A 24,426-nucleotide genomic window follows, 5' to 3' on the forward strand; every position below is an offset into this window, starting at 1 on the left:
ATGAAACATCTTTTCCTGGAGGCACCGTGTGCTCCAGGACCCCGGGTGATCCCCGGCCTGGAGGAATCCTGACCGAGGAGCTGCTGCTGAGCCACAGCCCAGCTCTGCCGAGGGTTTAGGGTGTGGGGGATGATCTCTCCTAACTCACTACTCCTAGTGAAATTCCATTTCAGATTTATGGGGATTATTTACCAGAGCTCGAACTGCTGGGTTTCACTGAACTGCTGTGGAAAGATGAGGCTGAACCCCCAGGTTCAGTTCCCCAGGACTGCAACCCCGCCTGTCTGCCTGAGCATCCCAATGGAAAGCAGGGATTTTCCCTTCCTACAATTACCTGGAAGGGGGTTGTAGCCAGGTGGGGGTCGGTCTCTTCTCCCAAGGACAAGAGAAAACAGCCTCAAGCTGTGCCAGGAGAGGCTTAGGTTGGATATTAGTGAGAATTCCTTCCTTGGAAGTAGTGTCCAGCACTGGCACAGCTGCCCAGGGCAGTGGTGGAGTCCCCATCCCTGGAAGGATTTAAAAGTTGTGTGGATATGACACTTGGGGACAGGAGCTAGTGCTGGAGGACACAATGATCTCAGAGGGCTTTTCCAACCTGAGTGATTCCATGAGTCGATTGACAAAAATCAGGACAAAATACAGAGCCTGGACTGTATATACTCATATATTTATTTACATTAAATGTGTTTTAAACACAGACCATTCTCAATATAGAATGAAACCAACTCCCATCTCCAGGCTCCTCAGAAACTACTTCAAGCATTTCAAATAAACCAACAACACTGCAGAAATATTTATTTACTTACGGCATTTTAAAGGAGGCCAAAGCCCTGGGCTGAGGGAGCAGCAGAGCAGGACTGGGGTCACAAAAACTGCTTTTGACATCAGTGATTCCTCACCAGATGCAAACAGCAAAATTTCTTTATTTTTTTCTATTATTCTATTCAGTCATTTGAGTGAGTTGTTTACACAGGTCAGAGAAATCTGGAAATGGGAAGGCCAGAAAAAATTTCCATCTTCCATTTGGAAACTGAAAATAAGGAATGGAGGGATGAGCTCTGCTAGACCTAAAATCTTGGCAAATGTGAAAACCAGGAACAGCCAGTTCTTTTCTCTCCCTGTGAATGCTCCTTTTTCAATTAACCCATTTTACAAGTAAAATATACTTAAATAACTTTTATATATATGTGGCTGAACTAATTTGGGGTAGTTTTATTTAACTAGTAAAAATCAAATTTAAAGTGCTGGGTTTTGTGCTGCTTAAAATGAATTCGAGTTTTCCACAGAGGTGCTCTACTGGTAAAGAACTATTCTGTTACTTCTGAAAAGCCCTTTTTGCTTAGAATTCTACCCTTCTCTTGCTGTTTTTGGGGTGCAGAGCAGTTGCAGGAACTGCTTAAAGCCCACAATGTTGTGAACCATCAAGACACAGAGGCCTTGGGCTCTCTGAGAGGGGACAGTTTGAGCCACAATGTCCTTGTCACCCTCATCCAGCCAAGTCCCCACCCCCCTGTGCCCCCCAGTTTGGGCACCTGGCTGGCCCCAAGCCCACCAGTCTCAGTTGCTGCTGCCATGCCAAGATAATTTAATTACAAACCGAATCTCCAGATGTTTTTAGCTTCTCCTTCAGACCTAGCTGAGAGTGGAGCTGCTGGTCCTGGGCCTTGTTCTCCTGTTTTGGATCCTGGTGATTCTCTTTGTACAGTCCCAAGCTGATGTTTTGGGACTGCTGAGGTCCCTACTGGGAGCCTCACATCTGCTCTTGGTTTTCCATCCCTGCCTGCCCTCGGGGTGAAGTTTAAAGAGGTGAAGTTTGGTTCCAGCAAAGCTGGACCCAAAAAGCTGCTTGTTATTCCTAGGAAATCAGCAGCAGGGTTATGGGACACCCCTGGAATGGGCACAGCAGGATGAAGCAGGATGAGGATTTACCCATTACCTTTATTAGGACTTCAAAAGCAGTTAGAGGATTGTGGTCCACAATTTACAACTTTCCCAGATGTTCTGAGGTCACACCTGTCCCTCACCATGGGAATGACCTTCTGACAGGGACCAGCTCTTGCCTAGGGAGCAGCAAGCCTTTGAGTGAGACCTTTCTCCCCATCTTTTCCATAGTCTTTGGAGAAAAAGAGGTGCTTTTGGGGGATTCTGCACCTCAGACCACCTGGGTCTGTGGACACAGCCATGGCTTTGACAGCTGAAGAGTGGCCCCAAATCCGTTTCTCACAACACCCACATGGTGCTGTTGGCAGTGTCCTTGTAGTGCCTGGTCCTGTCCTTCCTGGGGTGGTGGGGTTGGAGCAGATCCCTCATTCCCAGTCTTTCCATGGCACTGACCAGGCTGGAGCTCAGTGCTGGGTGTGGGGCTGGCCAGGCTGTGGGACAAGTTTGATACTAGGGGGATCACAGGTGGCTCCTAATTTCTACAGAGGCTTTAGGGGTTGGTCAGCAGGGTGGGGACAGTGACAGCCAGGGCGGGACAGCCTCGGAGACACAGCCTGGACACGTGAGCACCCCAGGGCAGCAGGATCCCAGCCCTGGGCAGGTCTGCACAGGTGTTTGCAGCCCAGGATCCAGGCAGAGCCGTGCTCCAGGGTATCTGTCCCCACAGGGGCTGGCAGGGCCTGGCAGAGGGCGCAGGACCCCTCACTCTTCACCTGGGTGCTCTCCCACCGCCCACTTGGCCTTCACGTCCCGGAAAGGAGTGATGTCCTCGTAGGTGGCCATCTGCTCCACCTCCAGGCCCTGCAGCAATGACAAGGAAGGTGGGACATGGGAGGAGGTTCCAGCCACAGTGCATCCTTTGGGACACCCAGCTGGGGACCATCCCAAGAGTCCCTGAGACTGGAGCAGCTTCTGACAGGGAGAGAGGATGGAGATGGTCGGATGTTGGATGTGCACTGGCTGCTTTTTGGGGCAGCTCAGCAAAGCTGATGCGTAATTTGGGATGAAGGTGCCCTGATCCTCCTCCCATGAAAGGGGCTGCAAGGTGACCCCCAGCAGACACCCAGCAGGGGCAGAACTCCCTGTTTCAAGGCTCAGGGTGATATTAGGGAGGTTCTGCTATCATTAATTACCTCATACGTGTGGTCCTCCTCTGGGCTTTTCTTGTCTTCACCCTATGGAGAGTCACAGGTTGGTGTCAGTGCCCACCAGGTGCCCTGTCCCCAGCCTTGGTCCCCCAGGCCAGGTCCTACCAATTCTACAGGCACATCCATGGAGTCCCCAGCATTTGAGATGGTTATGTTCCCACTTCAGACATCCATGTTCGCACCCACAACCCCAAACCCATCCCATGCCCTAAACTGCCTGGGATGCACTGGAGGACACTGCTGTGAGCCCAGCTGGGGACATCCCCTCTGCTGGAGGCACTGTCACTTGCCTTGTCTAGGAAGAGGAGGATGGGGATGCTGATGAAGATGACGAGCAGGATGGACTGAATTATGATGATGGCATCTTTCAGCGTATTCCTGTTCTGGACCTGTTTGATGCTGCTGGTACCTGGGAGTAACAGCACAGGGAAAGCCCAGGTCTCACCTCTGTGCCGGGCTGCAGGGGGAGGCGTGAGCTTGCCATGGTCAGAGTGTGTCACCAAGGGGGCGTGTGGGGACCAGGGTGACCTGTCCTCTGCACTGGGAGAAACCAGAGCACTGCAGCTGCCCCCAGAATTTGCATCAGGGAGCAACTCTGGGTTGGGACACCTTGGGCAGCACCCAGCAGTCACCAGGAACAGGACAAATCTGAGAGGAACATGTCCCTGCTTTTTGCAGGATGGACATGCCAGGGCAGATCCAGGGAGGTTGTCCTGCTCTTGGGGCTGGCAGTGAGGAACAGAACCTCTGTGGTGCCATAGCTGGGTCAGGGAGAGTCCCACCAGCACAGGGAGAGGAGGAGGTGTGGGAGCACCATGTGGGGTTCATCCGGAGGGGGAAATGGGAGAGGAGGAGAAAAAGCAATTCCTGGCTTGCAAGAGGACAGGGAGCTGCCACTCACCCATGACCCGGAGCTCTGTCCCACACGAATGCAGCTTCTCCTTCTGCACCAGGCCCTTCCTGTCACACACATAGACCCCACTGTCCTGGTGGGTGGCCCTGAACAGGGTGAGGTTGATGGAGTTGTCTGTCCTTTCAATGCTGTAGCTGGATGTGTTCTGATCCAGCACATGGAGGTCATCCCTGGACTCTGCTGTCTTGTACCACTGCATGGTCTGGGCATCCTTGGAGTAGCACATGAGGTAGATGGGCATGTTCTTCTTGACAGCCACATACCGCAGGTTCTGGTACACCGGGGGACACTTGCCACCTGCAGGGGACAAGGCTGTCACTGCAGCCACTCCCATGAGAGCCCCTCAGCACTTCACAAACAAAGAGCTTCCCATTTTCATGCTGCTTTTGAGCATCCAGCTTGGTTTGGGTGAATTATCCTCATCCCAGATGCCCCAGGGAATGGTCCCAGCCCGAGGCTGCCAGAGCTCCAGGAGCGTTTGGACAGCGCTGCCAGGGGTGCCCAGGGTGGGGTTGTTGGGGGGTCTGTGCAGGGCCAGGGGTGGGACTGGATGATCTCTGTGGAGCCCTTCCAATCAGGATATTCTGATATTCTATGAGATCTGAGGATTTTGGTGGAAGTCTGTTTTTAATGGAAACTCCAATTTTCTGAGGGAATACCTTCACTCCAATAATTCAGTCCTGCTCCCACCCCTCTCTGTGCACATTTAGTTAATCCCAGCTCCAAACTTACAGCCTGTGGAATCCCAGCTGGTTTTTCTTTTGCTTCCACATTTTTGTGACTTTTGGTTTATTTTGTAGTTTTTGGCCATGTTTTAGTCCCAAAGTAGTGACTTTGAGAGCCCGTTTGGGTTGAAGAGGTCACCCTTAGAGCCTCATGGGTGGGAACAGCACAAGGACCATGGCACAAGTGCTGTGGCACAAGCCCAATGCTGGTCCCAGACTTGGTCGTGCAGCAAATGCAGAGGGAAAACTTGTGGGTGCTCAGGAAAGACAGAACACATCCAGCTTTGCAGAGGGAGAGGAAGGTGCAGGACTGGGGATGAGCCATGAGGGATATCACAGCCTGGGAATGGCCTTTGTTGGGGGGAAGGCCTGTGGGTTGCAGGGTGAAACCTCGTAGAGTAGAAATCAGAAGGTTTATTTACAATTAATTCAGCCTTTTTATAACATGTTGTGCTAAGAAGGCACGTTATTGTCCATAGGACTGACACCTCTCCCACTGGATGAGTAACAGAAAATAGCAAACAACACCTGTTGTTGTGGGAAAGGAATATTGTTTACACAAGGTTGTTTTGGGAAAAAGAAAACTGTTGAAAAGTTTCCCTTGGGAAGAGCTCAGCAATTCTCAGGCTCAGAAAATATCTAGCCCACAGTGGGTGGTGGGATAGCTGCTCTGGGGGGCCAGGAGGGACTCTGGGGGGATACATGCAAGGGAAGGGCCCAGCAGGTCTGAGGGTACCTGTGCTGTTCCTGGTGTTGCTCTTGTCTGCTGAGATCCCACCTGCAAGACAGGAGAAGGGTCTGAGATCGTGGCCAGGAGCCCACCAGGATGTCCCCAGTGGGACAGATGTGTCCTGGGCCCTTCCTGTCCACTCCATATGGGATGGAGCTCTGAGTAGCAACAAGGGAGCCCTCTCAGAGGACCTTGGGCAGTGCAGATTTGGGTACAAACCCTTCAATTTCCATCCTGTCTCCTCAAAGTTTTCCCAATTGTTTTCTGGTTGATACCCCAGTGAAACCAGCTCCCTATAATGTCCTCGAGGCTGGTGCCTCTTGGGAAGATTCCAGATACTCCCAGCTCTGCATTTCCACTCTCTGAACCAACCAGAAACCCTCCCCTGCTGGTATTTCCAGGGTCTGAAGCCCTGTGATGGCCAGGGGCATTCCCAGATCCTGTGGCCACACAGTCCGCTGGGACAAGGGCTGCGGGTTGGTGCTGTGGGACCTGCAGTGCAGGAAGCAGGGTGAAGTGGAGAACCCCCCAGCACCCATGGGTGCCCTGCCCACAGCTCCCAGTGCTGCTGGGCCTGGTTCCTCTTGCTGCAGCTGGGCAGGAAGCCCCAGCCCTGTTTACTGCCCCGCTTGAGTGCCTAGCTCTCTTCTTGATGGAGATTCACCAGAGTCTGTGGAGGAGCTGGCACAAAGGTGGGGCTGCAGCAGCTGCAAACCTCCCTATCCCCAGAAGGAGAAGAAGGAACAGAAAAAGAAGAAGAAAGGTTCAATTCCCCAGCCTGAGCTTTGTGCCACCCTCCTGCAGACTCCCAGCCTGCTGGGACCTCCTGGCTTGGACAGGGGCTCCTGTCATTTCCCCAGAGCCCCTTCCAGGTCCCTGCTGCCCTGTTCATATTCAGCACCGATGCCTCTGCAGGCAAATCCTCCCTTCAAGCCCCATTGCATTTTTTTTTCCATGATGGGACATGCTCTTTGTCCTGGCTGTGCACTGGCTGGGTGTCCCTGTCACCTGCAGTGCCACTGGCTAAGGCTTTGCTCTCCAGGTTCTCTTGGTGTTTCTAAAGGAGGACCAGGCTGGTCCCTCACCTGAAAGCCCTCAAGTCAGGAGTTCCATTGCAGCCACAGGTGGCCGTAACTTCCCCTGTCCTCTCCCAAAGCCATCATGAGAGCCAAGTTCAAACCCTGCAGCTTTGAATCCATGCTGGACTTGTGTGGCCATCACAGGAACCCTTTAAAGGCCCTTTGTCCTGTGAGCACACATTTCCCTCTGAGGGTGGGATCTGCTGCAGGTTCTTGTAACTGTCCATGCACTAGGCAAGAGGAGCTGGAAGGGGGCAGGAGCCATGTCCTGGGTTTTGCTGTTGCTTCTCCAAGGGGAGCAGTGCAGGGATGTTCACACAGACCCCACAGATCACCTCAAAAGCCTTTTTCCTCCCATTTCTCCTCTGCTCCTGGGCACTGAACCCCACAGAGCAGAGATGTGGCTTGGCCATGGCCTTGGTGATGTGCCAGCTCCATCCCCGGGCCTCTGAGAGTAATAAATGGTTAAACCCCCCTCAACAACCCTTCTTTCCTGCCACCTGCAGCCCCAGCCAGGCTGTCTCTGTACCCGCTCAGCCAAAGCCACCTGCCTGCCCCAGAATGTGTCTTGGCTGCACACCCCCAAGGGAAGCACAACCCAAACCCAAGGCAGGTGCTGGGCTCCGAGCCCTGTGTGCCCTCCCAGCACAGAGCAGGACTGAGAGAGATCAGCACAAAGCTTAAAATTATTGCCCTGAGAGGCAGAGTTGGGGGAAGCCCCCGATCAGGGGACACCCCCCCCCCGTCATTATCCTGGCTCCTTGCTCTGAAGTGCAAACCCTGTTTGTGCCTACCTGTGAGCAGAGCCAGCAGCCAGAGGGTCACCGGGAGCAGCCAGAGCCTCGTACCCAGATCAGCCATATTTCAGTGCCCAGGGCAGGCAAACATCCAGCCTGTGCTTCTGCAGAAACAGCGGCTGCTCCCACCACCCTGGCCCCAGTACCTAAAAATGGCAAAGCTGCTGCTCCGAGCGCGGCCCCTTTCCTGCTCATGTAAATCCTCCCCGCTGGGGACTTTCCCTCGGGGCTGGTTTTGAATGCGGTGCAGACGCTGGGGCGGCCGTGCCGGTGGGCAGGGCACCATCCAGCCCCGGCTCCCTGGGCTTCATCCATCCTCCTGTCCCTGGGCACTGTCCACCCTCATATCCCTGGGCACTGTCTACCCTCGTGTCCTCTGTTGGCTCCCCGTGGTGTCAATATTCCCTGGAGGTATGAACCTGCAGCAGAGCTGGGAATGAGCCCATCTACAAAGCAGGAGATGCCAAACCCGGGCTGAGCACGAGATGTGTCCAGGGAATGGGATTGGTGCTGCCTGGCCACATCCCTGGGGACAGGATGGGGGTGACCCCCAGGGTTTCCCCCCAGCTCCACTGATCCCCCCAGGGTGTTTGGCCCTGAAGGGGATGGGCAGGGATTGATGGTGGCCCAGTAGCCGAGAATTGCAGCAGGAATGGGGTAAGAATAGGGGATATTTGTGGAGCTGCTTGTGGGATGCAATGGCATGGGGCCCCCAGCTCCCATCCCTGCATCCCAGGGAGACCAGAAATCTAAAATCATAGAAACATGAGCCAATCACAAAATCATTATGGCTTGAAAAAATGTTTAGGATCATCAGCTCAGCACCACCACCATGATCACCACCAACCCATATCCTCTAGTGCCACATCCACGTGTTTTTTGAGCGCTTCCAGGGAGAAGGTGAGAGGGGGAAATGGCCAAAATAAGGAGTCAGTCGGGTGCCAGCCATGCCCACCCCTTCTCCAAACCCCATTTGCCACTTCCAAGAGAGTTCTCCAAGGAACCTTTAGACAGCCAGGCTCCAGGGAAGCACAGTGAGGCCACCCAAGGTGAGCTCTGATGCAGAAAGTATTTCCCCCAGGCTCTGCCCCCCTGTTGTTGCTGGTTACCAGCTGTGGGTGAGCACTGAACTGTAACTCCAGTGAAAAACACCTTTGGGTACTTCTGCCAGTCGTGTTGGTCCCCAGAGCCCGGTGCCACTGCCTGGGGCCTCCCCAAACCTTCATCTTCTGCAGGCTGGGTGGGTTTTTTTGCCAGTTCTGAGCATCTGATGGGTGCTGGGAACCAGCCCCAGCCTGATTTTGCATGCAAAGGGACAGAAAGCAAGAGAAATAAGTTTTCTAGAGAAAAACTGGCTTCATGAGGAAACGATGATGGGAGAGCTGCCTTCTCTCACTTCTGTTCACAGGGGCAGCACTCTCAAGTGCTTGTTGCCATCACCCCTGGGTCTGGCTGGAAAGCAGAGCCTGGCCCTGATATCCCAGCAGAGCAAAGCGAAAGGGAAGCCCATGTGCTTGGCAGGCATTGAAGGGGTTTCTATGGGGCTCTGGGGCTGCAGATGGGAGCTGGGATGCTGGAGGTTCCTGGGAAAGCCCTGTGAAGTAAAACCAGGAGTGGGGCACAAACTGCGGAGGGTTTTGCAGTGACAGTGGCTGAATCAGCCCCTGCGCTGCCTGAGGGCTCCTTGGCACCCTTGAAAGGCACAGAGGGGCTCGGTCTCCCCTGGAGACCCCTGTGCTTACAGCCACCACGACACGGGCTGTAGGGGAACCCGGCTGCCCCACCGGGAAGGTCCCATGTCCCCACGCCCGTTCCCTGGGCCACTCTGCCTGCACGGCTCCCCGAGCAGAGCAGAGGCACTGCCGGCAGCTGCCCGTTCCCCGCCGTCCCCGCGGCTGTCGGGGTTTGGGTTTCACAGCCCCTCCTGCCGGCTCCGGCAGCCCCGGGACGGGCTGTTCCAGCGGCAGCGAACACAGCGGCACGCCGAGCCGTGGCCCCGGGGACGTCAGCGGGGCCCGGGGCGGCTCCTCCTCGCTGACGCACAACCTCCTTCACCCACCGCCGTCCTCTCCCGGCGGTGCTCACCTGCTCCCACGTGGCTGCTGGGGTGGGGTTGGAGACTGTGTGGGCAAACTGAGGGGCTTGAATCTCCTCCAAACCCTCCTCTGGCCTTGGTGGAGCCCACAGCAGCGTCTCCTGTGGCTCCCGGTGTCAGCGAGCACCGAGGGCTCCAGGAGATGGGGTCACGAGCAGAGCAGAAGCTGTGGGAGCTGGGCTGGAGGTCCCAGGGGTCAACCCTGGGCCCTCCTGAGCAGGATGAGACCCCCAGGTCCTGCTGAGGTTGGCAGGTCCAAGGCCAAGCACAGGGAGCCAAGGAAAGGGGTGTTCACCCCTCCCGGTGCAGGGAAAACATTCCTCCCCCAAGACACCTCAGACATGCTTGGTATTGTAATAACAGATCATTTACAGTTTATTGTAAGAAAGGTACAAAGAAAAACGGCTTTAGCTCACACAAACCCTGCTCTGGGGCATTTCCCCATCCCTGACGATACAAACGTAGAAGCAGCATCAGTTGTGAACCACGATCCAGGCAGGGACTGCCATGCCAGGTGTGCTTCCCATGAAAATGCCAGCGACAGCCGCTCAGACTCCTGCTGCAGGGAGCATGGACATGGAAATGAGAGCACAAGGCCACTGGACGAGCCGAGTGTCCCCACTGTCCCCACCTGGCTGGCAGCTCAGCCAAGCTCAGCACCACTCCTGGCCAGCCTGGCCGTGGGGTATCCGTGACGGCAGCGCCCAAAGCAGCCCAAGAAGAGAAGAGAATCATCAGAGTACAAAAAGACATAGCCTTTGGCTTCAGGAACAGCCCTTGTTTGAACTGCAAGAGGTTTTGGTTCGTGTTTGTTTTGATCTCAAGAGGAGTTTTTTCCCTTTTGAAGACAGAAGATGGTCAAAGGTGAACTTGGGACTTTTGCTCATTTTCCACAGAATAGTTTGAGTTGGAAGGACCTTAAAGCTCATCCAGTGCCACCCCTGGCCATGGGCAGAGGCACCTTCTACTTTCCCAGGGTGCTCCAAGCCTTGTCCAAGCCTTGGACACTTCCAGGGATGGGGCAGCCACAGCCGTGCCGGGGCCATTTTCCTTGATTTACTTTCCTTTTGCTCACCTTTGTGAAGAACAGCAAATCCTTTTTCTACCTGGGAAAATGCTCCTCTGCCTGGAGGTTTCGTGGTGAGGACCTGCCTGGCCCATCCAGAAGGCGCCACCGGGGCCTCTCTGCAGCCCCAGCCTAGGGAAGGATGCTCTGTCTGAGCGTTTTGGGATTCACACCCCAGTGGGATCATTTATTACATGCGGCCACCTGGGGCTTGGGTGGGGTTTAGGCACCCCTAAAGCAGCTCATGGAAAGGGTCATTAAAACATCTGCTCTGATCCCTCATCTCATCTCATTAATTAACACTAGGGAAGAGGATGTTTGGAATGCCAATCAAGAGCACTCCAGTGGGATGGTTCCTCTTGCAACAGGGCTAGGAAAAAAACCCTGAAAAGTTTTGTCCTGGGGACTGGGGATTCTTTGAGGATGTTTTACAAACCCTACCTTTGCCCATTGCTTTCCTGCCACAAAACCTGGATGGAAATTAGAAAACCAAGTAAAACCTGACTATAAATAGTGTTTACAGTCGTCCTACAGAGACCTGAATGATTTCTGGTTTCAATGCATATTCAGAGACCTTGAAAACCTGATATTTAACCCTGAGAACAAATCTACAGATGCTTTGCTTTGGCTTTGCAAACCAAGTTTTAAGACATAATTGCACTTTCTCTTGTATGTAACAAAAAATAATCAAGCTTATTCAGAGGTTCAAAAGAAAGGTGCTACTTTAAGACTTTGGAGATTTTTGTTCACAAAACCTTCTGTTTTCTGTAATTATTCTTAATATTATTTCACTTGGCTCATCTTTCACTGGTTGCTTGGCTGCACCCTGGAGGAATAAAATACAAGAAAATCTCTTAATTGTGAAATAACATTAATAAATAATTACTTTAAGTGAAAGAACAACCATACTCTTCTGTTCGTGCCTGAAAACCATCGTTAAAGTGATGAGATAATTTCAAAAGTAACTTGTTTCTCTTTCACCGACAACAGATTTCACATTTGAGTTCTCATAAGAAAAAGAATTAAACTCTTTGCAAGTGCAGTGGGCTGTGAAACCCAGGATCAGGAGGAGATCCTGCTTTGAAATTCAAGGTGGTTGCTTGAAATATCTGAAAATAGCTCAATTTCTAAGATCTAGAGATCTGTGCATGGAAGAGCTTTGGACAGGAGATACAAATGAAGTCTCTTCAGGCTGGGCCAAGAATCCTCTTGTGTTACACCAGTGACTCTTTCACCACGCGTTCCTTATCCCAAACCTGTGCTTCCTCAGGAGCATCCTGGGGTGTCTCTGAGCTGGGAATGGGCTCGAGGCCCAGGGCAGCGGCTGTCTCCACATCTGTCCCAGTGTTCCCATACATCTCCTGCATTCTGGTGGCGATCAGCCCTTCCTTCTCGGGCGCGTCCTGGCCCAGCGTGTCCTGGCTGTGCCTGTACATGTAGGATGCCTGCTTCACCGAGCGCCTCAGGAGGTATCTCCGGAAAGCCCTCTGGATCTTGGTAGCACAGACCTCCTCTTGTTTCCTCTTCAGGGTGGTGGTGATGGGTTCATAGGAAACCTTCGAGGGGTTGGCAGCCATGAACTTCTCCTCCATGGTGGCCTTCAGGGCATCCATCTCTCCTGAATCTCCCAGCACTTCCTTAGTCAGCGCAAAGAGGATGTCTAGGCAGTGGATTTTGTCCCCAGCAACCATTGGTAGATCCATGGTGATGAGTTTGATCTTGTTGGGCTTGGGAACTCTGAGTGGCTCCTGCAAAGTGTCCACAAAGTCAGACAAGGTGCTGTAGGCGATGAACTGGGTGGCGTCTGGGTCAAACTTCTCCCAGGTTTCATAAAACATTTCAAAATCATCTTCGCAGAGGGGCTCGCTGCTCTCCTCCGTGGCCACACTGAAGTTCTCCAGGATGATGGCAATGTACATGTTCACCACGATGAGGAAGGAGATGATGATGTAGCTGCAGAAGAAAAAGATCCCAATGGAGGGATTCCCACAGTCTCCTTTCACCGAACTCCCGGGGTTCTCCAGCTCAGGGTCGCAGTCGGGGGGGCCGCTGTTGAGGATGGGATTGAGGAGCCCATCCCACCCTGCTGATGTGGTGATCTGGAAAAGGCAGATGATGCTGTTCCCAAAGGTTTCAAAGTTGAAGATGTCATCGATCCCCGACTCCTTCTTGACATAGGCGAAGTTGGACATCCCAAAGATGGAGTAGATGAACATGACGAGGAAGAGCAGGAGGCCGATGTTGAACAGGGCAGGCAGGGACATCATCAGGGCAAAGAGGAGCGTCCGGATGCCTTTGGCTCCTCGGATCAGCCGGAGCACGCGGCCGATCCTTGCCAGCCGGATGACCCTGAAGAGGGTGGGGGACACAAAGTACTTCTCGATGATGTCCGAGAGGACGATACCTGTGGAGGGATGAAGGACAGATGAGTTTGGTGTGCCACCAGTGGGAGGTGAAGGGGAGCTGCTCCACTCTGTCTGGGCTGACGCAGTGAAGTGAGGCCTCCCCCGACTGGCTTCTCCAGTGACAGGGAAAACATTAAAAAATAACCTCTGAGCACAGACCCAAGGGTTAAACTCTGGCTGCTCTGTTTCAGAGAAAGAGAACACCAAGGGCAATAACACTAAGGAGGAGCAGAGATGTCCCCAGCCCCTCGCCCAGCCTGGTGGCCTGGAGAGGCCTCACATCTGTCATGTCTCAGGGTCCTGCTGGCTTGGCCCTGCTCAAAGGATGGGTGCAAGTGGAGTCTAGTGACAGCTCGGTGGGTGTGGATTGGTGAGACCACTTCCAGTCTTCATTGTCCAGTGGGTTCCCTTAGGGACTGGTGGGAGCAGCAGGACTCACCTAGGATGGAGAGGATGACCACCACAAAGTCGAAGATGTTCCAGCCCACAGTGAAGAAGTAGTGGCGCAGGGCGAACATCTTGAGCACGCACTCCCCGGTGAAAATGACGATGAAGACCAGGTTTATCTTGTAGAGGACAGAGGTTTTGAGCTCGCTCTGGTCATCTGTTTCCACCATCATGGTGACCATGTTCAGGCAAATCAGGATCATGATGGTGATGTCAAATACTTGCTTGGTAACGAAGTCAAACACCTTCCCTTGGAATTTGTTCTGCAATGAGAGACATGAGGGTGATGATGGAACACCAGGGAAGAGGTGGGAACATGGGACAGACGCAACAAAACAAAAACATAATAGAAAGAGAGGAAGGAACCATATTTACAAGTGTGGGAAACCTCAGGGTTGTGGGCAGCATGGCTCTCACAGCCCCAAAAGTTATGGGGGGAGGATTCCTAGCACTTTTCAGGATGGAGCACACCTGGGAATGCCATGCCAGGAGGAGTGGGCACAGGCCACAGTCACTTGCCAATTATATCCACAGCTGATAGGGCACAAATTAACACATGGGAAGGACCTCCCTTGTGCAGGACTACAAAACTCAAATCACAACTGAGAATATTTTGGCTGGACCAGGGTCCCTCCTAGTGGGTTGAAAGCTGAGCTTTCCCTGATCCCAGCTCCCTTCTAGAGAGGAGCTGAGAGCTGAACTAGGAAGAAACCCAAATTCCTGCAAACGAAACCCCATCATTTTCCTTGCCAGAAGACCCAGGGCCAATAGGCAGACCCAAAGGAGGTGGCCTGATGTCAACCTCTTTTTGAAGTCCCAGCTCTTGGCCAGGTCTTGTCTGAAAAGTAACAATGGGGCAAATGGTCTTCCCCGGACCCTTCTTGTTCCCTTTGGGACAGCTGGTGGCTTGAATTGTTCCCTGTGTGCTCCACTCCAGGAGGATGAGCCCAACATACCGCTGGCCTGGGGATGGGCTTCTGGGGTTTCTTGGAGCCCAGCTTCTTCATGGCATTGTAGTATTTCTTCTGCTCTTCTGTCATGAAGATGTCTTTGCCTCCAAAGTATAAAGGGAATCACTGCTGTTATTCTCAGGAATTGTCTTCCCACCAAGTGTGTTTGACCATGTCCCTTCCCACCACGTATCTCCAGCCCCTCAGAGATCCTGCTGGGAGCAAGGTGTCCTCTTTGCAGACCTTGCTCAGCACCACTAGTGTGCTTGGCCCTGCTCACCCTCTGCCCAGCCACTGCTCTGAGCTGTCAGTTCTGAGCTACTGGCTTGGAAGCAGAAGATGAGTCTCAACCTCATGCATGGGAAAATTATTCCAGGATAGGAAAAAAATTTAAAAGTGATGGCCCAGGCAAGGGAAAACATAGCCTCCCTTTGCTTCCTCCCTCTGCACCCATAAACTAGGTCCTCTGTATCTGCTATGATCAGGACACAAAGCTCCATGTGCTGCTTATCAAGTGCAGGAAGGCACTAATAGATAAGAATCCTGGGATCCATCCTAGTCCTGGGCATGGTGGCCCTGGTACCATCACCCCACTGCTGTGTTGGCCCCCTCCAGCCTAGAGCAGCACCTCAGGGGCAGGAAATACTCATCTTTTTCTTCTGCTGGTTGAAGTTGTCGATGATGACGCCGATGAAGAGGTTCAGGGTGAAGAAGGCACCAAAGATGATGAAGATGACAAAGTAGATGTACATGTAGAGGTTGACCTCATACTGTGGCTGCTCTTCAATCTGGCCAGGAGAGACAGGAAATGTGAGACTGACCCTGTCCCAAAAAGGTGTCCCCAGGCCTCCAGAAAAGGGCTTGTGGTGTTTAGACAGAGTCAAGAGGTGGCTGCTCCAAAACTTTTGGCTGTATGTTCCCAATGGGAAGAAGCCACAGGAAGGGACATCCATGTGACACTGACTGAGTGACAACGACATCCTAACCCCTGATCCCACAGCATGGGCAGGGGAATGGGAAAGGAGGTCCTTTGCAGTGATATTAATGAACAAATTAGTTTCTTTCCAATAATCATCATTCCAAGGGCTGAAATATCTGAGAGGGGAAAGGAAAAATGGATTAATTTGTCACACCAGCACAGTTGGGTGACACAGCCCAGCAACCCTGGACAATGCTGCTCATCCCAAGGAGCATCCCTTAATCCTGCTCTGTGTTTGCCCAGAGATACCCCACGGTGACCCCATTGGCTTCCCCCATTTTGAGGAAAGCTCTTGGCAGAACAGGTAGGATTTCCTCCCAAACCAGCTTTGCCATAGCATGGGCCTGAGGGACTTTCAGAGAGTGATGGAAGTAGGCTAAAAAAAGGCAATGAAAACTACCCCTTCAGGCCTGTGGGTGTGTGGGGTGACCCTCAGTGTGACTGGAGAAGAGTAGGAAACCCCTTCTGCTGTGGGGACACTTTTGGGGATGGATCACAGTAGGAGTAGCCTTTGTACAACACTCTTCAAACACTTGGGTTTTTTAAGTAACTCAGTGAACCCAATGGTTAAATGCTGGCTGCTCTGTTCTCATAAACCATTGATTGCTCAAGGCAAGCCAGGCACTTTCTCTGGGATGGGATGAGCTTTCCCAGCTAGAGGGGTCATGGAGGACATTGTGTCACAGCAGGCAGAAGGATGAGCCCTCTAGGTTGAAGCAGTGGGGGCAGAACAGGGATTTTGGCCCCTGGAACTGAAGCTGAGTGGAGCAGATTCAGCCTCAGCTGTGGGGTGGGGTGGGAGCCCAGTGTGGGGCCAGGCTGCAGGTGACAGTGACATGGATGGCACAGGGACACATGGCTGCCCTTTCTGAGGCTGTGCCCCTCAGCAGGATGTTGTGGCTGCCAAGGTATCCAAGGCTGGGTTGGACAGAGCTTGGAACAACCTGAGGTAGAGGAAGGTGTGTCTGCCCATGGCAGAGGAAGGCACTGGATGGTTTTTAGGGTCACTTCCAACACAAACTGTGCTGGGATTCCACAATCTGCTACATTTTGGTGTTTCTCCACCCTGTAGCCCATGTCCTGACTGAAGTCATGGGTGGGATGCAGGCAGCCCTCAGCACCAAGAGGCAGAGCCAGAGGTGATGCTGTAGTCAAGGATCCATCCCAGCCTCAGTTCTGGGATCCTGTTCCTAGTCTGCCAAGGAGAGTCCCCCTCTGGAATCAGCAATGTGTCCCTGCATGTCCCCTCACCTCACGTGAGTCCACAGCTGCGTACATGATGTCCATCCAGCCTTTGAAGGTTGCCTGTGGGAACAGGAATGGTCAGATTTGGAGGCTTTTCCAACATAAACGATTTTGTGATTCTGTGGCAGTGGAGAAGAATGTTTTCTGGGAATTGTTTGGGGCTGGGAAGAAAGGGAAAGTGATGGATGCGTGTCTGGGGTTAAGCTCTGAGCACTCCAGCTTCTCTCTGGGAATGGCAGGAGAGGACTGTGGGTTGAATCCACAAGAAAAATGTCCCAGAAATATGAAAATTCCCATGTGAAAATGCATGGACCATTCTGGGGCTGAGGCTACCAGTGACTTCCTAAAACACCACTGCAAACAAGGAAGGGAAAAGAAGCAATTGACTCTTTTCTCCCTTCTCCTCTTGACTTTGAAGTAATTTTCCCAAAGGCAGAGCTTTGCCAGGGCCAGCTGCCTCCTTTTCAGTCCCAAACTATGCCACCTCCATAGCCCTGAGTTCCATATCCTGCCTCTGGTTCTGCTGAATTCCCATCCCAGCAGGGTGGGGGGTTACACCAAATCTTTTACAGGGTCTCCACTGCATCTCTTACAGTCTTTTGCTGCTGATTTGTTAAACAAAAGCTCTGCGGATCTTGTTTCCTGAATCTGATGGAACAACAAGGCTGAAGAGGAAGCTGAATTTAGAAGCAGGGTTATCAGCTGGGGTTGTTTTCCGATTCTGCAGCCACCAGTTGCCCTGGATCTGATGGGAGTAGCCCCAGCCTGCCCAATAATGGAGCCCACACCTATATTTTTATTCAAGCTGTGGTGAGCAGTTCCCCTTTGCTGCCTGGCCCAGCTGTGGGGTGTTCGGTGGAACCCGGCTGTGTTCACCCACTGCCCACAGGGGACACATGTGCCCTTTTTCCAGTTGTCACCCGCCCCACGCAAACTCCCACAGCCTACGGCTGGAGCACACTGAACTTTCCAAAGGAGTGCAGGGGTAAAATACAGCCTCTCCTCCTGACTCCTGCACCCCGTGCTGTGCAGGGACTGCTTTGCAGCACCAGCTTTGGTACTATCTGTAGCAGTTCCCTGGTGACAGCTTCCCCTCCCATCTTCTACTCTGTCCCTTTTCCTCTTTGGCTAGGAGGAACCCCTTTCCTAACGTTTTTTTTTTTTTTTTTTTTTTGCATTAAAAGGCAGGTTTGGAGCTAAGAAGCAGCTAAGAAACCCCATCCAACATCAGCCCTGATGCTCATCCCACTGCCCTGCTCTGTGCATCTTGGACAGTGACACCCAGTGTTGTGACGTACCACCTGCAGCAGGGACAGGTATCCCAAGCCCACGTTGTCGAAGTTGACCTTGACGTTGACCCATCTGACCTCGTTGCTGTAGAGCAGGGCCATGCAGTCACTCTTGTTGTTGACGTAATCAATGCTGAAGAGCTCGCCCGTGGTGGTGTTGACACACCTGTAGTACTTCCCTGCGAACAGGTTCACCCCCATGATGCTGAAGATCAGCCAGAAGATGAGGCAGACCAGCAGGACGTTCATGATGGAGGGGATGGCGCCCAGCAGGGCATTCACCACTACCTGGAAGGAGAGAAAAGACCTTGGGGGATGTGGATGGAACCTTCATGTCCCCATGCCCCAACCTTGCCCTCCTCAGCAGCACTAATTGAGGTCAGACTCGACCAGAGGTACCTTAGCATTGATCCCACTGATCTGGAGGCCCCTCAAAACCAACTGGGATGTCCATGATGTAGGAGATTGTCAAGGCCAGCAGCATATGGGGACACACTTACCCTCATGCCCTCAAACCGGGACAGAGCGCGCAGAGGTCGCAGAGCCCTCAGTGTCCGCAGGGATTTGATGGCTCCCAGCTCCGAGTATCCCAGCCAGTTTGCTGTCAGGCTGACCAGGGACACCTGGAAGGAGCATCCCAAGTGACTAGTAGCACCTCAGATAGTCCTGCCCTTCCCTCTCTCCCCAGTCCCTCAGGCTGGTGGTCATCCCTGAGAGACAGACATTGAGTCCTTGGGGGACCGGACACTTCAAGGGTCACAGAATCCCAGAATGGTTTGGGTTGGAAGGGACCTTAAATCCCATCCAGTCCCACCTCCCGCCATGGCAGGGACACCTTCCAGTGTCCCAGGCTGCTTCAAGCCCCGTCCAGCCTGGCCTTGGACACTTCCAGGGATGGGGCAGGATGATGCCTCTTGTGTGTGGGGGTGGAATTGCTGTGGGGCACAGAAGGGACAGATTGGTCTGTCACAGACCATTTGGGGGACCCTGTGTCTGTTCACAGCTCTGCTGGTCCTGGTGGAACTGCAGGGGCTGTTCTTGGCTTGGGTGTAAAACAGGAGGGTTTGAAAGGTTCCTGCAACCTTTCAAATGAAGTGTTCCTTCCTGTGGGGGACCATTGCTTAAAGTAATGGTGTAAGCCCTCATTCCAGTCACTCCTTTAGCCTCTAAAATACAATCTAGTCTCAGTTACAACAGCCTCTAACACACCCAAACCCCTCGGCTTGGCCCTGCTCATCACGTACATCCACAATGAGGAAATCCAGCCAGCACCAGGCATTGGTGAAATACACCTTGAAGCCATAGGCCACCCACTTGAGCAGCATCTCGATGACGAAGATGTAGGAGAAGACCTTGTCTGCGTATTCCAGGATGGTGCGGATCACCTTGCGCTGCTCGATGTAGATGTCCTCGAAAGCCTGCAAGGGGCATGGACCAACAGTGACATCATCCTTCCATGGAACCCCCCAGTGACAGTCATCTTCCATGGGACCTGTGGCATCCCAGTGTACACCCAGATGTTGGCATCTCCCTGCTTTCCCAGGGCTCAGGAAGCTGGAAGCGTAAGGACGGCTGGTCCACGAGGACCTGACCAACGTGGGGTCCTGCTCCTGTTTGCAAGTCCCTGTTGGCTTTGCAGGCTTGGACCTAAAGCAGAGCTTCACTGAAGCCAAAGTCCAGCTGCATCCAATTCCCAAGTGTCTCAGCTTAAACCCCAGGACACCAGCCTACACCTTGGGATACTTTGGGAGTTTTGAAAATGTCCTGAGGAGTTTGAGTGTGTGCTACACCCACGTGTTGAGTAAGCACTCAGAGGTAGGGGTGTGGTCACCAGGTGTTGCACAGCTGGCGTAGGACAGCTTTCACCTGCACCAGCTACAACTTCAGACATCCCCAAAACACCTCAGAGCAAGCTGCAGACATGTAAAGTGTGTCTGAAAACCCTCTCAGTCCCTCTCTCTTCACCTCCAAACCTGCAGAGAATATATTTCCTGGGTTAAATCCAGCCAAACACTTGGAGAAGTGCACCAGGCCAACACATAATTAATTCACTTGGTTTAATGGAACATCCAGGCTCTGAGAGGGGGCACCAGGCACTGAGTGCACTTTGCTGAACAGCAAAATAAAACCCATGATCTCTTTGTTCACCTGACACCAGTGATGGTGGTGGTGAAACAAGGAACCACGCAAAGCACAATAAATTGTTCAGATGGTTCACAGTTGGCATTAAGAGCAGGAGTGGGGGCTGTAGGCAGTGGCATCCCCTCGAGCCCATGGACCACAGCCTGTGGATGATGGTCCAGGGATGCTGGGGAGGGTGACCAGAGGATGTTAGAGCTGAGCCAAATGGTATTTGAAATCAAACATCTGCCCACAGCTGGATTATTTGGCACAGGAGATGCCCAGGGCCTGGGCTCTGTTACCTCCCTGGGCTCCCCTGGGCTGGGAAGCTGCTGCAGAGTCCCTGGGATGGGAAAGGTGGGACCTACCAGTGCCCCGCTGCTGAGGAGGATCATGAAGACGATGAAGGTCTCGAACCAGTCGTGCTCCACAATGCGGAAGCAGGTTTTCCTGAGGTTCCACCAAATCCTCCCTTTCTCACTGGTGATGTCCACATAGAGGCAGGGGAACCTCTTCACACAGCCTGGGGACACAGGGCTGGGGGTCACTCCTGGCCAGGGCATTCCCACTATTCTCAGATTTATTGGCATTTTAAACCCTCGCTGGTGGAAGTTGGACCAGGATCCTGCTGGGCTTAGGTGGGGTGCATGAGGGGAGCTCCATGGAGATCATCTTTATGGTGGTACAGGAAGATCTGGGGTTGGGGCTGAGCTCAGGGAGCCTGGGGGTCCCTGTGCTGCAAGAACTGGTTGGCAGTGGCCCCTCCACCCCCCTTTTCCCCTCTCCCCACCCATCTCCCCCTGTCCACAGGGTCTCCAGCTCTGCACTGTCCCTCACCTTCAGTGAAACATTCCTCAGGCTCATTGCTCTCCTCAGCCACTTCTGCCACCTCCTCCTCCTCGGGTGCGGGCGGTTTGTAATCCACTGTGCTGCACATGGATGAGGCATTGTCACTGGACAGGGGGTTCTGCAGAGGGACAGGAATTCAGGCCAGGCTTCTGGGCTTTGGGTGCCTCCAGTCACGCTCCTTCTGCCCCACAGAGCCCAGGCAGGACCAGGTGGGTGGTGGGACCCCATTGTTTGGAGGATGCTCCGAGTCCCCCTCCTATGGGCACACAGCCCAGAAGCAGTTGAATCATCCAGGGCTGGAAACCTTGGAGGATCGTTGGTACCTAAGTTTTGCTTTTCATCCAGGTTCAGAGGAACAAAAAGTCCCCTGATGCCAACCTTCCTCCCAGCACAGCAGCTCCATCTCCCATCACCTGTGCCACCACCTCAGGCTGATCTTCTCACCACCCCCTCCTCGTCCATGTGTCCCTATGCAAGAATTGCTCTGCCAACCCTCCCTTTGGTGCAGAAACCCAAGCAGCCTCTCCTCTCTCCTCCCTCTGGCTTGCCTCGTGCTGAAGGGCCCCCAGCCCGAGATTCCCCCAAGTTCAAAACCTTCATCCCAAATACCTCTCTCCAGCTCCATCCTGCTCCACAGCTCAGCTTGGCTGCCTTCCCAGACACCACTCAGCAGGGCCTGAGGGGCTGATAACAAGAGAAAACCTTGGCAAGCCCTTGGGACTCTTTTCTCTCTGTGGGTGTGTTTGTTTGTGAGAAGCCCTCGTGCAACACTTGAGGAATGAGCAGATTCTGAGCCCTGCCTATCCCACCTGGGAGCAGAACCAGAGGATCCAGGATGGGTATTTCCAGGATAGGAAGGTGTTTGCTTCCTGTCCAACATGGGAAGGAGATAATCCTCCCCTCAGGCTGCTTCTGCTTTTGTAATCCATAAAGGAGCTGCTCCATCATCCAAAGATCAGGGAAAAACCTCTGGGGTAAACTGAGGCACTATCACTGCCCACAACTTCAGGGGCCACAGCCACATGTTCATGAGACATTGCTGTGGGGGACCTTTGGGGACATGCAGGAGAGAACAACAGCAGCAGAGGTGGCACCAGCTCTCAGCTGGTGGCTCTCAAGGACCACGGGGACCACCCTCAGTTGAGGTGGGGGGAAGGACAGGAGGGGCAGGGGGATTAGAGAGCCTCAGCAGAGAGCCAGGCAAGCTGTGACCCCAGGGAAGGACACACAGGAGCCATCTGCCTCCAGGATAGCCTTACAAAGGGTGAAGGTGGGGACAAACCAGTGCAACTGCCCTGGAGGTGTGGGGGAAGGTCCAAAAGGCCCTTGGGTGGCTCATGGAACCCAGGAGTTCTGTGAGTGGAGCTCAGGGCAGGTTCTCCTGGGTGGGGACAAGGATAAAACGCATTCCTGGAGGCTCCTGAGCCCTCCCACACCTAGAACCAGCAGGTTTGGAGGGCAATTTCCATCACACACCTGGCACAGCATCTCCAGCCTGGCTGGGGCTTTTCCATCCTTGGTGCTGCACACCCTGACTCAGCCCATGACCCCATAATCCACAGCACTGAGAATCACAGAATGGTTCAGGTTGGAAAAGCCTGCCTGGACCATCGAGTCCAGCAGGGCCAAGGCCACCACTGAGCCATGTCCCCAGGTGCCACATCCACAGGGCTTCTAAACACCTCCAGGGATGGGGACTCCAGCCCTGCCTTGGGCAGCTGTGCCAGGGATAGGCAACGCTTTTAGTCTTCAATCCAAGCCTGCCCTGGCCCAGCCTGAGGCTGTTCCCTCTCCTCCTGTCCCTGTTCCCTGGGAGCAGAGCCTGACCCCCCCGGCTGTCCCCTCCTGGCAGGGAGTTGTGCAGAGCCACAGGATCCCCCCTGAGCCTCCTTTTCTCCAGGCTGAGCCCCTTTCCAGCTCCCTCAGCTCCACTGACAATACCCCTGTGCTGCACCACAGCCTGGAGCATGTCATGACACAATCACCCTGCCCAGCAGGATGGGATCCCCACGGAAAAAGCCCCTGGAAGAGCCCTGAACCCCTACACTGATTCTGCAGAGCCACAGAGCAGCCTGGCACCTCCTCATTGCTTTGAGCTACAAAAAGAAATCAACCACAAGACCCAAAATCCTGCCGCTGTCATTTCCCCGAAAAAGAGCTTTTCTTTGGAAACCAGCTGCTCTGGAAGCGGAGGGGATTTATCAGCGTGTCTGAGCTGCCCGTGTGGAGAAGCCCCCGCGGCTTGGGATCGTGGCGGTGGGAGCGGCCCCGGAGCGGGCGCTGTGCGGGGCTCTGGCTCCATCTGGAGCTCATCGCCGGCTGTGAACTCCCCACCAACCCCCGGGAACAGCGCAGGGCTCCCACCAATTAGCACCTGATTGCTAATTGTTATTTCACCTTGTATAGACAGGCTGGGAGAGCAGGGGAAAGGTCAGCCTGGAGAAGGGAAGGGTCTGAGAGAGCTCCGAGCTCCTTCCAGGGCCCAAAGGGGCTCCAGGAGAGCTGGAGAGGGACTGGGGACAAGGGATGGAGGGACACAGGGAATGGCTTCGCACTGCCAGAGGGCAGGGCTGGATGGGATATTGGGCAGGAATTGTTCCCTGGGAAGGTGGGCAGGGCTGGCACAGGGCACCCAGAGCAGCTGTGGCTGCCCCTGGCAGTGCCCAAGGCCAGGTTGGATGGGGTTTGGAGCAGCCTGGGACAGTGGAAGGTGTCCCTGTCATGGCAGGGAATTGGAATTACATGGTCTTTGAGACTCTTACCAACCCAAATAATTTGTGATTCCATGATAAATTGCAGCTCGTCGTTCCCCCTGCCTGGGCAGGGCCCGTTTTTAATCCATCTCCTTGTCTCCCACCTGAGTCAGCTTTGACTGAATTTAGGCACTGAACCCACCAGCCCCGATGGGCTGAACTGGTATTTACTGGTTGAGAGGTGCCTTTTGCCCACTGCACGTGCTGAGCAGCCAGGGATGGCTCAGAGTTTTCCCATGCAGTGTTTGGAGCAGGTGCTATTGGCTGAACACACCCTAAAGCCCAGAGCTGTGCCAGGATGGGTCCGATGACTACACACCAAGGTTTTCCCTTGGCCAGGCTGGCATTGGCATCACCTCTGCAGTGCACCCAGTGTGCTGGGCACTGCTGCTGTGGGACTGGGGTTGTGGTGGGGAAAAGTTGGGGGGAAATGCCAACTCTCAGCTGAGGGAACTGAGGGAACTGAGAGCAGTAGTTCTCATGCCCTTGACCAAGGTGCTCCATGTTTTTCCCCTCTGTAGGGCTTGGCAGTAACCACCTTTCCTCCTGTCCTCCTCCTGCACCCCAAATGCTGAAGCTCTCCCTATTGTCCCAGATAAAACTAAATAATCAGGATTGTCCCCTCTCCTTGCCCCACGTTATGCCAAGCTGGGCTACTGTCACTGTGCTGAGCTGTCAGGAGCCTGCAGATGGGAGGGAGGTGAGAGGCTCTGCAGTTTTGGGAGCCCTGCATCATTTTCCAACCTTTCCTGGGGCTCCCTGAACACCAGCCAGGTGTTCAGCAGCACCAGATGCCTACTGGACCTGGGAGACTGGTTGGGATGGAGCTTTCCAAGTTCCCTCAGCTCCTGGGCACACATTTGCCATTCAGTCCTGAGAAATCCCTGCTCAGAG

General features: G+C 53.7%; 2 protein-coding genes across 2 annotated transcripts in view; both read right to left on the bottom strand.

Moving 5' to 3' along the window:
- Positions 1 to 1,918: 1,918 nt before the first annotated feature.
- CD79B (CD79b molecule) lies at positions 1,919 to 7,424 on the bottom strand. Its single transcript, XM_066336655.1, is given in 6 exon segments — positions 1,919 to 2,742; positions 3,075 to 3,116; positions 3,380 to 3,498; positions 3,991 to 4,299; positions 5,464 to 5,505; positions 7,331 to 7,424. Coding segments are annotated over 6 exon segments (705 nt in total). The 3' UTR covers positions 1,919 to 2,643.
- Positions 7,425 to 9,799: 2,375 nt separating this feature from the next.
- SCN4A (sodium voltage-gated channel alpha subunit 4) overlaps positions 9,800 to 24,426 on the bottom strand; it is a 42,681-nt gene continuing 28,054 nt past the window's right edge. The window contains exons 17-26 of the mRNA XM_066336851.1: positions 20,768 to 20,897; positions 20,299 to 20,453; positions 19,054 to 19,227; positions 18,310 to 18,432; positions 17,819 to 18,097; positions 16,527 to 16,580; positions 14,947 to 15,084; positions 14,303 to 14,407; positions 13,339 to 13,609; positions 9,800 to 12,898 (exon numbers count right to left, since the gene is read on the bottom strand). Coding sequence (XP_066192948.1) covers positions 11,709 to 12,898; positions 13,339 to 13,609; positions 14,303 to 14,407; positions 14,947 to 15,084; positions 16,527 to 16,580; positions 17,819 to 18,097; positions 18,310 to 18,432; positions 19,054 to 19,227; positions 20,299 to 20,453; positions 20,768 to 20,897 — 2,619 coding nt within the window. The 3' untranslated portion in view covers positions 9,800 to 11,708. The remainder of the gene's footprint in view (positions 12,899 to 13,338; positions 13,610 to 14,302; positions 14,408 to 14,946; positions 15,085 to 16,526; positions 16,581 to 17,818; positions 18,098 to 18,309; positions 18,433 to 19,053; positions 19,228 to 20,298; positions 20,454 to 20,767; positions 20,898 to 24,426) is intronic.

Source organism: Sylvia atricapilla, chromosome 27, assembly GCF_009819655.1.
Source record: "Sylvia atricapilla isolate bSylAtr1 chromosome 27, bSylAtr1.pri, whole genome shotgun sequence".
Classification (NCBI taxonomy): Eukaryota; Metazoa; Chordata; class Aves; order Passeriformes; family Sylviidae; genus Sylvia; species Sylvia atricapilla.